The following is a 17,721-nucleotide window of genomic DNA, read 5'->3' as shown; positions in this document are numbered from 1 at the left end:
CGCCGTCAGCGATTTCGATTTCGAAAATAAAGCGCAAAACTAAAATAATTCGGACTGACTGACTGTACAGGCATACTGTAGGGCAATAATAACTAATAATAATTAATAGGTATCCCGTGGTACACCTTCATCGCAGGCTACCGATCGGTTTTTATGATTGACGAGTATCGTGCAGTCTTTAGCCTTACGATCTATACACAAAATTGATAATAACAATCATATCATATCCATATACTTATAGGCAATCGCTATAAGTAGATATAATTTGTGGGTACACACAAGAAGACGAATAATCAGGTTGCATAATACTTTGTGCTATATGACTGCTATGGTAACAATAATAATATAATAGTTGAAACGTTTCTTGCCAGTTGATTCGATTTTGAACTTATGTATAGCTGTATAATAGATATTGAAATTCCAATAAAGTTCCAATTATGGTTGCTTTGCAATACCTACAAACATTATAAACAAACTATATATGTTCTAAATGTAGGTAATTAATTAAATTCTAGACTTTATTGAAGTACCAAAGGTTTACAGCTGATAGGTACGTAATTTATTATTTTCTCGATTTAGTTATCGCTATCATTTTTTTTTCGATAAAAATATGTTGTGATACAAATTAAACTAATATCTTATTTAAATAAGATAATTATTTTGGGAACGTTAAAAATTTGGCTTATGGTGAATTTCTTTAACTTGACACAAATATGTTATTTATAGATCGTATTTTAAATTTTTAAAAACCCTTACTTCATATAATATATGTAAACAAGAAATAATTTGAAATTTAAAAATGTAAATGTATAAGGTGAACTTTGCTTATCTTAATTTTATTTGTTTTTTTTTTGAAAGCAATGTTTTAAATAACGAAACAACTCAAATAGTATTAATTGCAATTATACATAATTTATGTTTATCCTATTTTCAGTATTTAGTATTCAGTTTTTTTAAAAGTCAAATAAAATTATATTTTTTGGATTGATAAAAATTAATTGAACAATACGATTTGAATATTCTTCTAATCAATCATTTTTTTTATCATTCATTCTACCTACTTTATACAGATGATTATCAATAATATAAATTTCGTGAAATATAAAAACATTCAAAACCTTGTGTTTTTATAAATAATATAATCTATTTGGTCTAATAGATATGTGTTTTTGAAATGTAATGAAAATGAATAATTGGCATTCCGGTTATAAAGAATTGTATTGTTTTTAGAAATCATTCATACGATACTGTACTTGTATTATGAAACATTATGTTATAATTTAAAAATTAAAATTATTTTGTACAAAAAAAAATTACATAATTATAAAAAAAAAAACAATCGTAAATTATACTTGTTATAATAATATGTTCATTACTAGATTTGCCAGCCAATATTAGAATATTTATAATAAACATTATTAATTATTAATCGTTAATCTTATCAATTTTGAAATATGTCTTTAATTTTATTCAAAAACAATAATAAAATGAAAATAAATATTCTCTTTATTTTGTAATTTACAAAAAAAAATGTGTAGGAATAAAAGCTAAGAGCGCCTCACATTAAATTAAATTTCTAAAAAGTTTCTGGGATCAGGGAGTTGAACGGTTTTCCTCCATAAATCAGACTTCTAGTTTTAAACAGTGACATTTAAGTCGTATGTAATATAGTAGCAACTTTAATAGAATTACTTCACAATATTAGATACGTTATTTGTTCATCACATAATATTGTAAAGTTCTTTACAATCAAAACCAACCTATATTTATGATAATATACTTCTATGAATTTATTTATTTTATAATGTTTAAAATACAGTATTTTTCTTTATTCTTTAATTATAAAATATAACTGTGAGTAGTTTAACGATAAACTTTAAAATTTCTTTATCAGCTTAAATACCATTGAACTATTTTAATACATTTAATTATAAAAAATAATTTATTTAAAAAATAAATTTATTTTGTTGGCTGATAAGATTAAAAATGGAATTTAAATAAGTGGACACTTTAGTTACGTGGTAAAAGTTTAAAACAAAATTTATTATTCCGTTTAGGTAAATTAATTTTATGAACTTGAAGCGTTTAAATTTATCTTTTTTTATCCAAAATATTTTTCATGTTTTTTTATAAAAATATAAACGATACTATAGAGTATAGACAATTGGTGTTTTTTTTTTCATTGAAATATAAATAACAATCTATTTTGATGGGAGAAAAAATAATTTGAATTTTATCAAATAAGTTAAATTAGCTTGAAATTCGTGATGAGTAATACTACTCAGTAACAGAATCTTAAACTTATATTTTATTATATTACACATTTATTTTATGTATTTTAAAACTAAGACATTTGTTAGACGTTAAGCGTTAAACTATAGCGACACCATTACCAAATATATGTATTATATTATTAGGGGGAATTAAATTAAATACGTTCAAAGTGCTTTGGTTGACATCAACACTTCTTTGTTACAACAAATTAAATTTAAATTTTTTTTTTTATCTTACTATAAAGTGTTGGATTTCTGAATAAAAAAGATTTAATGATTAAATAGTACAAGGAACAAGTAAGAGAAGCGCGCTTGGGTGTGAAAAATAGCTTGTCATGCCAACAATTAAAAGACTATTAATTTTTGTGAAGACTATTCTCTAAATATAGAATGCATTATTTTATATGTTCGAATTTCGACTTGAAAGAGCTTTTTTTGCTATTAGTATTTTAATTTTTTTTTTTGTACATTTAATTTAGGTTTTTTTTTTAAAAAAAGATATAATTTTAATCGTAGTCCGGATAGGTGAAACATTAATTGTATTTTTATTTGTTCGATTTATCATATATATTTTTTTATAGACTAAAGAAAATTTATACTCACAACTCATACGTTTTATATTATTATACACGTACCTAACGGATATTTGATCAGTTTTCATTTTCAACGAATGTCCCAAGCAATAACCGCATTATTATTATTTCAAGTCCCATGTGACAATATACGATTTTGTTTTATTATTTATTTATAAAATGTACACATGATTATTTATTTAAGGAGGTAAAAATAACATCAATTTTAACAAAAAAAACTACAACGATCACATTTGGTGAACAGTGTAACAATTATTGGGTTTGATTTGTGTGAGGAGAGGGGAGAAGGAATCGCATATTACCGTGAAACACGTTATTTGCAAAGCGTGATTCGCGAGATTGTAAGCTCTCAAATAACACACGAAGCCCGGAATAAAATGTCTTCCACTACTACATATTGACGTAAATATGTGACATATGCATTATTAGGTTACTACTTTACGGTTATGGATCGTAAAAAAGACGTACTGACGAGAATGTTGACGTTTTCGGAAAAAAAAAATCATAACAAGAAACCGGCACTGAATAAAAGGAACGATAAAATTATTTATATTTATAATTGTCGTAATTTTTTTTTGTTTTTGTCTCGGTTTATTAACATACGAGCTGGTAAATGCAATGCGCATAATACATACTATAATGTAAGAAATGCATACGTTATAATATAAGTGGATGCAGTTGGCATTTCTCCAATCAACAATATGAAATACATGCGTTTAAAAAAAAAAAAACAATATTATATTTGTCAGAGTGAACATGAATTACGCGAGCACAATCGCCATCGTCACAATCGGGGTGGCTCTTGCAAATATTACTACGGTATAACGATTGCCAAAATTTTCATCGTTTGAATTTGTTTGATGATTACAAAGATGCGAAAAATATACGTATATAAAATGAGTTCGTACCGAAATAGGACTGACTACTGAGAGAGAGAGTTTTTTTTCGCAATATTGTCCTTTTATTCGATATTAATATAATTGTCTTTACGGCTCCTCCTTTCCCCTATTACTCTTGGATTATCACGTCACCGTGAAAAAATGACAGTTTCACCGAAAGTGTGAATTATGTAAATTGTGTTACGAACTATTGTCGTAAAAAAAAATTAAGCTACAGCAAACCGTTAAACCGAATAGTTTATTTCTTTAAAACTATTATCATATTATTAAAAGTGAAGCATTATGGTTTCGAGACAGACCACCATTCGAAAATGCGTATTTTAAAATGTATTTTTAAACTAATTAATTATTGTGCTGAATTGTTCAGTCGGAAAAACTTTATTGCAGATGCCTGTCGTGTAGCGGTGGAATTGAGGTCAGTTAATGCTTAAAGATTTTATTCCTGAAAATAGTTTTGGTCAAAGTACCTTTTTACGTAAAATACTGTTTTGTTACTCTTACATTAATTATCAGTAAGATTCGAATAAGTAACTATATAAATAACACAATGTGATGAAACAATAATATAAATAATATAATGTTAGGTTACATAATATACATTTTATTATACATATAATATTAGTGGGTACAAAAAGATACATATTTAATTCATATGTTTACATAAAAAAAAATAATAATAATAAACATTTTTGTTTATAAATCACTTCACGTGGTTTTAGCATACCTTTGGGTGTGGGAGTATAAAATAATTTTCGATGTTACTAAACACCGTTTTATGAATGATTCAATTTTATTGTATTATTAAAATATATTAAAATCAATAATATATTTATTACTTATCAATTACCATTCATAATATGAATATTAATATTGTTATAAGAGACGAGTACTTGAAAAACGATCCTACGAAAATTATGTAGCTAAATAGCCTATCCATAACGCCGTGTTAGCATAATATTGTATTATTAAAATGTTAAATTTAATATAAAAGAACATAATGTAAATACTTATGTTTTATGATATTATACTGAAGAAATCACCCCTACACAAATGATGGTACGAAATAAGGGTAAAATCGCACGTAGAATTTAATAATTTATGTTATCTTGGATTTTAATGTACGGTTGGAACGCCAGCTACTCTAAGTTTATTTAATTTTACTCCAAAATATGTTTAGTAAATAATAACAAAACCGACTGATAGTGATTTATAATAATAGTTAATACAAAAGTATAAAAGTTTGTTTAAACAACCGTATTATAATACATTCGTCCAGCTTTCTTTTACAAAACTCACAACTTCTAAATATTTAATGACTTAACCAATGTAACTTTGTTACCATTATATTATATTTATACATCTAATGAAGAGTAATGTTGTTTAGCCAAATAGATATATCGTTTTGCAGAAAGCATCACTATAAATTAATTATATCTTTAAAAGGGATCAAAAGAAAACATGGAAAAATGATCAACACGTGAAAACATTAATAATAAATATTCATTATTTTATTCTGAATGTTTAATGGTCTGTACAGATTTAGTAAGAGCCAAAAACAAACTCGCGAAGACATGTGAGAGTGAAATTGATAGTTTTTGATATAAGTATGTATCTTATGATGTTTTTCCCAAACATTGCAATGAAGCAAACTTGATTTCAATTTTATTATTTTATATGAGGAAACATTTTTTATGTTTAAACATTGAAGTTATAATGTATACAAAACACCCATTACATAATTTGTTTATAACTTAAAAAAATTATAATATGAAAAACGAAAATTTACGATTTTTTTTTTAATTTTTATTTTTGACAACTCGGTAGCAAGGTCCATTAACTACGGTTTCTTAATAACAATTATATTACATTTTGTCGATTATATTTGTTAATTTTAAAAATTTAAGGAATTTCTTGTTTTGTTCCGAGCTGAGTCCAAGGGGATCGTCAAAAGTTTCAGTTATTTTGAGGTTTATTTGCTCCTTTTCATATCGTTGACATTCCATAAAACATATTTCACCGTGAACTGTGTACTATATGCATTGTATATGGAAAGTTCTTCTTTTCATCATGATAAATCCATAAGTTATTCTTGTGTGTCCTATTCTTGGTCAATTTATAATTTATAAGATATAATTTTATCCGTTTGTGTGCAATTCAGGTTTTTAAATCTGACAGTGTTTGCTTAATCTCATTTTATTTTGTGTTTTAGTTTTACTAGATGTTTGACGATTTTCATGGTAAACATAAATCTTTATAATAAAATTTTATCATAAAATATTAACGAAATTAAAATAATTTTTTGAATAGGATAGTTTGTCATTGTGCTGTACTGACAAATTCTTATTTTGATCCAACCACCATGTAATTATTGCTGCACAATATATTCCACGAATCACTCGGTATTTTCTTCTTTTGTAAAATTATAAACCATAATGAATATTCTAGCAATTTATAATAATATGTTTTACATACATATTACGCAAAATGAATGGCAAAAACATACAATGATTTTTCTTTGTATTTAACAAGACCTTATATTTTTATCCTTTATGGAGTTCAGAATATTGATTTTGGCTTATTGTGTTAGTGTAATAAATAATCCTTCACAAGTCTTTCATCATTCAAACATCGGGATTTAGTGTTTTGCATAAATTTGTTTCGGCAGCAGAAAACAACATAGATCACTTCGAGTGAAATAACGTCAATGATTAAAATATTTTTGATAGGAATAAAGAAAAAGAATAAATATTAATTTAACATTTTTAAAAATGATGTTAAGTTCTAGTTTATACATCATATATTTTGATAAGTACCAATATTTAACCAGCATTGTACACTACGATGACATCGGTATATTATAAATAGAACCTATAGTTTGGATTTATTTTAATTTACAAATTTATTATAAAACTTAATATTGATTAAAGCTTAAATATTAATTTTCTATAATTTATTCTAGAAATATTTTTCATTAAGAATTTATTGCTGTTTAATAATAATTACTTATTACTTTTATAGCTACCTCTACAAGTTGTTAATAATAAGAAATTACTAATAAATATAGAGTTTATAAGATAAAAAAATATATGATAAATAATATACATTATACATAAACGATGTAATAAAGCAAATATTTCTTTTAAAGTACAATGGGTAATTACTTTTGTAGAAAAACCGTTTAAGTGAGGTATAAAGTTCAAATTTTTCTTTGAAATCTGGTTGACAAGATTATTTTTTTAAACGAATCAAAGTTTATTAATTTAAAATTATAAAAAAATAAATAAAAATAACTAATTCAAGGTATTTATTTATAATTATAATACTATATGTAAAAGAGGATGAAAAACAAAAGATAAAGTTTTATGTATAACGTTTTAAAAAATTTTAAATTAAATTATATAAGTCATATGTAAGTTTTTAACCAAATGTTACAATGAATAAAACTACTTACGAATGAAGACAATAATTGTTTAACATTGGTTTGATAGTTATAATTTTCTAAAATAAATTTCCATTAGTAACATTAGTATTTATAAAGTATACAGATAAAATAAATTAATATAAAATATATATTAATAATGAAATAAACTATAGAATGTTTCTAATAAAAAATAAGCTTCATTTATTTTAACCATAAAAGAAAAATATTTAGTAAGTTAAATAATTTAATAAAACGTTTGTATAATTTTTAAAATAGAAATTAATTTGAAATTTTATTATAATTCAATTAATGTATTTATTTCGAAGAAAAATTTTACCAATAAATGGATTTTTTTTTTGTTTGTATTTTTTAAACTTACTTTTTTTTTAAATTAATTAACTATTTTCGTACTCATACATTATAATAATAAACTATTCAAATAACTTTGACTAATATAAAAACATTATTAAACAATTTAAATATTTGTTAATATTTCTCTCTCTCCAATTAATGTATTTTGTTAACATATTTTATTACTTGGAATTGTAAAAAAATCAAGCAATCAATTCAGAACAAAACGTATCTTAAATAAATAATAACATTGTATAAACCATCATATTCAATTATTTTATGAATACAGTGTCTATAAAGAATAGTTATTTTAAAAATTTATCGTTTTTAAATTTTAAACAAAACTCAAGTATTGGAAAACATTTTGACCTTTGTTACAATTTACATAATTTTTTTCGATTTTTACTCTTTAAAGCTTAAAAATAAAAGTATACTATAAATATACTTAAATAGTGTAAATACTACGCACTGAGTATTCAAAATAAGAAACATTGATTTTTTTGTTCCGAACTTTACTGAAATACTATTTCATATACACATTATATTTTATAATATCAAGAGTTACTTGTAAACACAGTGTACCGTGTGGTATCGTTTATACTATTTAACATCGTTAAGCCTATACTTCCATTTATTATTTGAGAAAAAAAATGTATAACTGCATACGATTTAATACATTAAAGATTAGACCCGAAAGAGATTTAAATGATTCGAGATGTTTTGTATACATAATACATTACACAAGGCACAACGAGAGTGAATCGCGGCCACAATCGAAGGTAACAACATCTATAAATGAACATAAGGCATGAGTTCGTGATGTAAAATGGTATACGAAACACCTGGATAGTTTTCTAGTGATCATGTTATTAATAAATCACATTTGTAATACTTAACGGATATAAATTAAATGGTTTTTGTAAGAAATTAATGGGAATTGATTGATAAACCATTATTTACAGTACTTATATAATAGCATTGTATGGTGTTATACTAAATTTCCCTACATCATATCCACACATGTTTGTGATGCATTTTTTCGAATATCTTTATTGATATAAGATAATTAGTTTAAAATATATTTTTATTGTTAATTTTTAACTTATAAATTAACAGTTTAAATGATGACATAGCTTAACTAATTAGAGTTATTTGTGTTTCATTAACACGTTCACTTTTTTAAAAAAAACAGTATTTATCATGTGCATCCTGTTTAAATTATGTATGTTCAGCTTACAAGAATTATTATTTTATGATTCTAATATGTTTGACCTTCAAACACATTTATAATTATTAAAGTCGAAATAATGACATTTCGAAGATTTTTTTTTATTAACCGTATTTAAATGCGTCATTTTTCAAATATGACGTATATTCTAAATCTTTATCCTAAAACTAAGATAGTTGGTTTAGTTGATATTATATAATTAAGTAACGGTCTGTCTTTGTAAATACAACAATGATGGAAACCAATGACCTTAATAACATGATTCGTCATCCGTTCGACTTTTTTACTTCTGAATGTAGGTATACAGTATATACACGATGTTATACATACATTTCATATGTAATAAATATCATACAGAGCGATTCACTAAACATACTCAACTTTTTCTCTTTTCAATAATGCAGTCATTCAAAATCTAATTTTTTAAATTCTTGATTATTATAAGTAAAGGTCATATTTTCAAATATGATGAAGGTGTACAACTGTGGAAATGCAGACCTTTATTTTTCAAATTTTATTAATTTAGCTGGTAATTTTTACATTTTAAAATCAATATTCGATAGAGTAGTTATTTACCTTTATGTATTAAGGATAATCGGTTTATAATAATGAGTTTTTAAAACATAGAGACTACGGTGAATTGAAAACTTTAATAATTTGTATTAATGTATTAATACTTATAATTTATAAAAATGGTCCAAGTCTAATGAATACTATATCTAATTTTATATTTTTGTAAAACCATTTTTAAAAACTATTATTCTTATAATAAACATTTTAATAAATGAAAAACTACTGTTTCAAATTTTGAATAAGGCGTACTTCATTATTTTCAAAACAATAAACTACTAAATAATTGATAATAACAAAAAAAAAAAAAAAAAATAGGCATTTTTATTTGAAAATCCAAAGTTTGTATCGTTACAGGACACTCTTTAAGTAGTAGTAGGTACACAAAATCTCAAGAATTTTTAAATAATATGGGCTTTTTTACACGAATTTAAAATTTCTAAAAATCAGAATTTGAATATTATAATATGTATTGTTAAATTAAAACTATGAGATTGTGTGGTTGATGAATAACACCATATAGTATAGTAGATATAGTACACACACGCGTGTACACTAACACATATTATAATATTATGCGAAAGTGGCTGCACAACGTCCGGTCGCCATCGCCATTGCACCCCGTTTGGAATGCCCAGCATGAGCCATGCGGGGACGTACACACTACACTAACTTTATCCGGCGCTCCCGGTCCCGTATTACATAATATGTCTCCGCGCCGTTCAGGATATAACCACTGACAGGTAATTCGTTTTTGCTAAAGACAATTGTCGTGTGTGCGGGTCGTGTTGTTATGTCGTCGAATTAACTACGGGTATATACCTAATATATAAATACATGTATATTCTATATATATTACGTGCACGTGATATACGCGGTACCTCCACCGAAATAATAAAATTATTGCGCGGCCGTGGCGGTAGGTATGTGCGCATACACGCGTACCACGCCTCGTGCGTTAATGAAAAACAAATTGCCAACGGTAACGGGTCCATTTGGTAGCGGGTGAAACGAAAAAAAAAGCAAATAAATAAACAATACAAATCCTAGTAAAACACTCACCTCTGCGGTGTCTTGGGTCGGAGCTCTCTTGTATTGTTTCAAGCTCAGTCTGCGCCACGTCCTAGATGGCTGTTTTCCACCACAAAGGACGCCCCCTCCACCGACTCCTACTCCACCTCCTGCTCCGGTCGTATCCATCTCAGTCGTCGACAACGTCTTCTTGATCCCGAGGGGCTGACCCGACCTCCGACCGTAGGTGACCGTTTATGTCAACATCTTGATACCACATGGAAAAAAAAACATTAACGTTACACTGATGTATAAATGAAAGCATATTAAAGATTTCGCAGTGGGGAGATTTCACGTATTTCGTATACGAAATAATATTTAGCTATGAGCACAATATTCGCCGGGAATATATGTGGGTATAATATGATAAATTCAAAATTCAAAAAAATGCAAAATAAAAATTGTAACATTAAATTCTACACTTCATGAACCAACATTTCTGTATATACGATCCTTGTATGTGAGCATTAGAAAAAAAAGATGCAAACGCATCAAGTCTCGGGTCCTATAATAATAATATATTGTTATATACGTATTACTAATAATAGTGGTAATTGAGATACGAATCATGTTATTACCTAACCATGTGCTGTTATTGTTTTTTAAATAACCTTTCAGTCTACGTTTTTTTGTTTTTTGGCAGAACAACCTTTTTTAACTTCCGTTCCGGCACCGGATAAAGTGTTCATACACTATACAGGTCAGTCATATTAATACAGGTTAAATAGTCGGCTCCGTTTAAAATTTATATGCACGTACGTGTACTACTGAAATATGTTTATTACATATAACTTTTCAATTTTTAATATACTACTGGACGTTATAGGATAACACGTTTTGATAAATACAATTTTATTAAATAATTGTTTTAACCATTTCTAACTCGTCTGGTAAATTATTGGCATTTAGTTATTTAAAAAGCTAACTTTAACTTTAAATAACAAACAAAATTAGTATTAATTATACTTATAAGTATTAATTAATTAAACATAAATCACGAAACATTTTCGAGTTTAAGTGGCATAAAAAATCTATTGGATATTTATGCACAACAATAATGCTTTCAAAAAGGTACAAAACTCGCCGGCTGCCGGAAATTAAATATTTTAACATGACTTTTGTGTCTTCATTACATCCAATAAATGTTACTTACTTAGTCAAATATTTAAACGATATCGCGGAGATTAATAATCTAGTGCAACGAATTGTGTTATGAAATAACTTAACCTTTCAAATGTCTGATACTTCCTACAAAAAAAAGTTTTGGTAGGTACTCATAAACTAAAAACCATATTGTTTAAATTATTATACGCATATTACTAGGAGTTAAAAATGAAACATTCTATTAAAACATAATACCGTTATATTAAATATTTAAGAATATATATACAATCATTTTAATTGACGCAGTGATCATTAACATCAAAATTCTGTGTAAACCACGAATATAACACTTATAAACTCTTTGGTAGATAGAAATTCAAATTGAATTGGCAATATTAGTTGTTAATTATAATTATTATTAAATGTACAAATTCAATTTAGGTATTGTTAATTTATATTGTTTTATATTTAATAATTTAAAAAAGAAATAATTAGAATAAACATTCTAAGTTTTAAGTTGATATAATTATTATGAAAATATTTCATATAAATGAAAAAAATAGGTACATTAACTATATTAAAATAACTATATGCGTGGAAAAAGTTTTAACTTACGTTTTTAAAGTCATTTTATTGTTTCTTTGAAATAATCTAGCGTAATTTAATAACTTGTCATATTATACACTAATATTCTTGATATATAAATTATAAATTTATACCAAATATTTACATTTAATTTCCATGTATTAATAGTCCTGTTTCACTTTTAAGTTTTCCGGTGCAATAAGTATTATGACTAAAAGATAAGCTTATAATTTTTAAACATATTTTCACATATTGATTATGTAACTTGAATACCAAATAATGTACACTGCGTTTTCAACTACATTGCCTTCATATAAAAATATATTTTTAACAATTAAATAAATGTAATTCATTCTACACTATTTATTTTTAACCATTCCATAAATTATTGATAATTTGGTTTTTAATTTATAATTAACATAAGAGTACATTTGTATTTATCGACTGTATGATAATAATATGTATTATAACTACACATGGAAAATAATATTATTTTACATCAAGTAAATAAATGTAATTCATTCTACACTATTTATTTTTAACTATTCCATAAATTATTGGTTAAAAGTAACTACTCATTTAGTATACCAAGCTAAAAAATATAAACCTCTAATTTATAATTCAATTATTATTTTTAAACAAAATAAAACTTTAGATAAACTTCTTGGTAAGTCGCAAACATAGTGTCTAATCCATTCATTTATACTGATTAATAATATACTTCAATTCCACATCAATTTATAAATAGTAATAGTATAATACAATATATATTTTTTAATAGCATTTAGGATTTTAATGAAATAATGAATTGGTAAAAGAAAAAAGTATAACATTATTATTTCATTATATATTTTAGTCTGAATTTTTTTTTATATTTTGAATTCTTAGTATCATGTATGGTATTATTAATAATATAAGTTGGATAATTCACACATTGTAGAAGAGTGGCTGAGTAACAAGTTCAATACCAATTATTAAATAAAAAGTTAGATAAATTGTAGATTGTTTTTTTTCATTGCAGAATTAAATTATCGCCGGTAATAATGATTTCAAACGTTATTGATTTTCCATCAATAAACTATTTACAATGAAAAGAGATTAATGATCATAAAAAAAAAATCGTTATGTCAAATGTTATAATTGATTAAGTATTAATAAACAATACTACAGTTACTACATGTATATGTATGTATATATATATATTATATTGTTACAGAACAAAACTAAATAGATATGTTTCGTGGTAGCTGGATTAGAGAAAACAATGAATAATGCATATTGCTATTTGACATCAATGAAATATTGTAATTAAAGACAGTGGATGGAAATTATTTTAGCACATTGGTTTTAGAGTTGGAATAGTGGTATGTTTGAATTGTTATTAAAATCTATTTTTTTTTACTCTCAAAAATCTGAACAGCATTATTGTCTCATTCTGCAATTAATACAATAAACAATTATGCACTTATTGTGTTTAATAAAAATACAAAATACGTAGTACAAGGTTTTTTTTATCAATATTCAAACTCGATTAAAAAAGCGTATTGAGTGTACTTTATGTATGTAAAAAACAGAGGATTTAAGAACAAATCAATAAATGTCGTAAATCGTAGGTAGTAAAACAAAAAAGTATACAAAACTCGAATTCAATAAAGATACTGGATTATGCGTAAAAAATAAGACTGTTCCTGAAGGGACGGGATTAAGGAAAAAACTACTAGATCAACATGGAAGGTATATTAAATAGAATAAAATAAAGAGCTTACGTAACATGCAAGACAAAAATTTATAAAGTGAAAAAAAAAATCAAGGAACAAAATAAAAACAGTTTTATTCAAGAGAAATAATTATAGGCTAGTAGTAGATTTAGAACGAGAATGGAGGGATAAAGCACCAAGAAAAAATATACATTAACTATGAACATGTAATAAAATGGAAAACGAGTTGAATGAAAAAAATTGGTGGACAACTCGGGTTTGAAATTGTACGGCGAACGAATCGTTGCGTTGTGTCTATAGACTATTCGTGCAATATGGGTCCTTAAATCTTTCTAAATGTCATTGCCAACTTCGCGTGACCGCACTAACTCGGCCGTCTTCCGATTAAGGAACTGTCCGGTCCCTAAACAACCATATCGAGACGTTACCCTTGTCCGCCAAACGGTATATATTATAACCTATACCTACATGTATATCAAACCTATTCCTTTTTCGGTTTAATGAAAAATATATGTTTTTCTAAAATATCTTCAATAAATAAATAACACATAATATATATGCAACAAATGAATACTCGATGTAACTCAATATTGCAGTGTGTAGGTCCAACATAATAACATTCAGTTTACATATTATTATGTATAAATATAATATTATGTACAATATTATGTTTGTTGTTAAATATTTATATTATAGACTATTATTTTGAATTTAAATGGCAGTGTATTAATCGATAGTGGAAAAAAAGACGATTAAATCCTTTATGAAAAACAGTGGGATGATCTGTTTCAAAACAACGAAAATAAAAATAAATGAAGTCTTCAAACATTATAAACATAAATTATGAAAACTATCAAGTCTTGAAAAAATTACGAAATTATCAACGCTATTCTATGCATGAATTTAACACAAAATAATGCACGAAACGACGCTGCTAATGTGCGAAACGACCGACAAGATTTAAGACCACCGACCCTAATATTTTTAAAAACCGATTTAAGTGTTTTGAATTTTTTCAAAATTAATTGTTTAAAAAGGTAGCCTTATTCTTGATTAAAAATATAACAATTTAGCTAAAAGAAAAAAATCTCTCAAAGAAACTCGGAAATAGGAAAAATATTCATTGAATAAATTGACTAATTTCTCATTTCGGTATTATCTATTAACATATTCATTCCAACTGAACTATATAAATCATCACGATTATACGTACCTATTAATATCGACTTAAACCGACCATCAGTGATGATATATAAGTGATATATTCTACATAATCTACCAAAATCGTCTTTGACTGATATTCGAGTTTAAATGCACCCGGGTTAATGCGCTAAACTATTATACAGCCACACAAGTCATGACCTGCAAATCGTTGATTTAACAAAAAAAACATCGACTGCGAATACGACAAAAGGCAGTTATTCGTTTAAATATAATGTTATTGTATTTTTGCGAAGAAAAGTTTATTACGACAAATATATGAGGGAGTGTTATTTAAAAACGACGAAGACTAAGGCTTTCGAGGGTGAAATATATTACGTGTAATGTTTTATTATATTTATGTTTTTAAGCCACCACGCAAATTGAAATCCCCGGCATCCGACTGTTATTATACGCCAACGACTTCGAAGCCAAATTGTTTGTTCAGGGATGTTTTGCTCGCGACGTAATAAAACACTCTGTCATATTTCGTCACCCTCTCGATTTTTCAGCGAATTGGACAGCTTCCGGACGCCTGAGCAACAGCAATGGCAATAGCACTTGGCTGATATTTAATTACGTTTATGGTGTTTGCCATCTTCAACGTAGACTTTAGTGATACGCGATGCCGATAGGTTACACAAGGCTTTAAGTTATTATAATGTAATGAATTGTACACGGTCCACGTGTTATTGCACTTAACGGAACGTTGTAGTATCTCAAGTCTAAGACAAAAACCAGAATAAAAATCATTTCGACCTATCCACCGCACAAAAATAAAAGTAGTATAAACTTTAAATAATTATTATTATTAATATCCCTCAGGTCACAAATGTATTATTATTTTATTTCAATTCGATTTTAGGAGCTACGTTTATTTTTTATTTACATTTAACGACAATTTTATTTTAGATTCTGAGCGAAGCGATGAATGTATTGATTTTACAATGTTGTGTGTTTATTTTTATTTTGTGTCTGTGTACACTAGAACGTGTCGAAATAATGCTTCGATTTTCAACTTCAGTAGCTTTTCCTAGTGAATCTAGTTGGTGCATTGGGGAGGTAATTTTTTGAATTTCCCAATAGTTTTAAAAAGCACCGGGAGAAACCAAAAAAAAATAAGAAAAAACAGGAATTTTTACACAAAACCAGTTTTCGACAAATCGATTTTTTTATATGATTGTACCTAATTCAAAAACTAATCACTATAAATACTTGAATTTTTAACCAAATGTTTATATTAGTGTTATCTATATACAGTTAAATTTTTTTGACTTTTTTTGAATTATTTATAGACCACTGAAATTTTCGATTTTTATGAGAATTTTTTTATTGAAGTGTCGATAAAATTTTTTTGGCACAATCAAAATACTTGAAAATTGAATACAAAATTCCTCATAAGTTATTCTAATAATGATTAAAAAATTATAAGAATACAAAGGCACAATTTTTTTTATTAGCATTTAAGTTCAAATATTGACAAAAATTCGTCAAAACCATAAATATTTGCAAATTATTTTGTAGGTATAATTCATAAAAATGTTTGTATAAGTAGCTAAGACTTGAAAATTTCAATACGAGATTTTCCATAAGTTTAGTTTATAATAATTATAAAAGAATTTAAATTCTGGTGTATTCAGGCCATTAAAACATAAACCACCTTTTTCACCAACCATTAGAAATGATATCCTAGGCTGACAAATCATCTTCGTTCAGAATCGTTTTCGTATATAATGATACCTACCTAATATATACCTATCTATAAATATACCTAGGTATACCTTATACCTATCATTGAATTCAAATTTAACACTACTATTATATATATAATAGTGATCCATACGGCACCTAATGTTCAGCAGAGCGGTACCCACTTACCCGCTTTTTTTATTTTTAATATTGTCATCGTATTGCACGTAAAAAATATAATTAAAATAACGAAATACTTTTAGTATCATATATGTACAAAATTAAATTTACGAAATTGGATAACTATAATATTATACCTCTAAGGCTCTAACCCATGGAGTGATAATAATAATAGTAATAAATATAATAACTAATAGTTATTAAAATCATAGTATTATTTATTTATTTTTATGCACACTCGTATAATACAGTATCACGTGGGTACCCGTATATCTTGCTATTTTTGACAAACGATTGACGCCCCCGCATGGTAAGTTTCACATGCTATGTACATTGCACAGTGCACACGTCAATAGAACGTACGCCCACTCACGTATTGTTGCCTAATCTTATATATAACTAATGTCAAATAGTTTAACTATTATACACAATTTTAATTGGAAAACAGTATTGTTTTAGTTGTTTACGGTTAAACGATAATATATAATATATTATTTTGGTACACCTATTAATGTATATTATTTCGCAATAACAAATATTATTATTTTTATTATTATTGTGGCAATGACTGTAGGTTGCGCTTATTGATTTCAAACGAGATAAATGTGAATATACGTATATTATAGCGAGTTTGGTCCGATTCGATATAAAACTTTAAAGGAGACCGTTGAAATCTACAAAATATAATATAGGTACAGGATGATTCGCCTGGGGTATTTATATCCATTATTCCTTTAGCAATGAAATATTATTCAAATTTTAATTTTGGAATTTTTTTAGTATAGGCGCATCATTACATTTGTTGTGCCGTTTAATAAGTGTCCTGTGGTGATACAATC

At 26.1% G+C, this 17,721-nt stretch overlaps 1 protein-coding gene across 7 annotated transcripts in view; it reads right to left on the bottom strand.

Moving 5' to 3' along the window:
• The window catches only part of LOC114129527 (adenylate cyclase type 5), a 178,608-nt gene that overhangs the window by 72,925 nt on the left and 87,962 nt on the right, over nucleotides 1-17,721 (bottom strand). For all 7 annotated transcript variants that reach the window (XM_050199940.1, XM_050199946.1, XM_050199941.1 and 4 more), the window contains one exon: nucleotides 10,398-10,613. In XM_050199940.1, coding sequence (XP_050055897.1) covers nucleotides 10,398-10,535 — 138 coding nt within the window. In that variant the 5' untranslated portion in view covers nucleotides 10,536-10,613. The remainder of the gene's footprint in view (nucleotides 1-10,397; nucleotides 10,614-17,721) is intronic.

Source organism: Aphis gossypii, chromosome 2, assembly GCF_020184175.1.
Source record: "Aphis gossypii isolate Hap1 chromosome 2, ASM2018417v2, whole genome shotgun sequence".
NCBI classification, from domain to species: Eukaryota; Metazoa; Arthropoda; class Insecta; order Hemiptera; family Aphididae; genus Aphis; species Aphis gossypii.
Note: the sequence above shows the minus strand (reverse complement) of the source record. Positions and strands in the feature narration are given on the sequence as shown.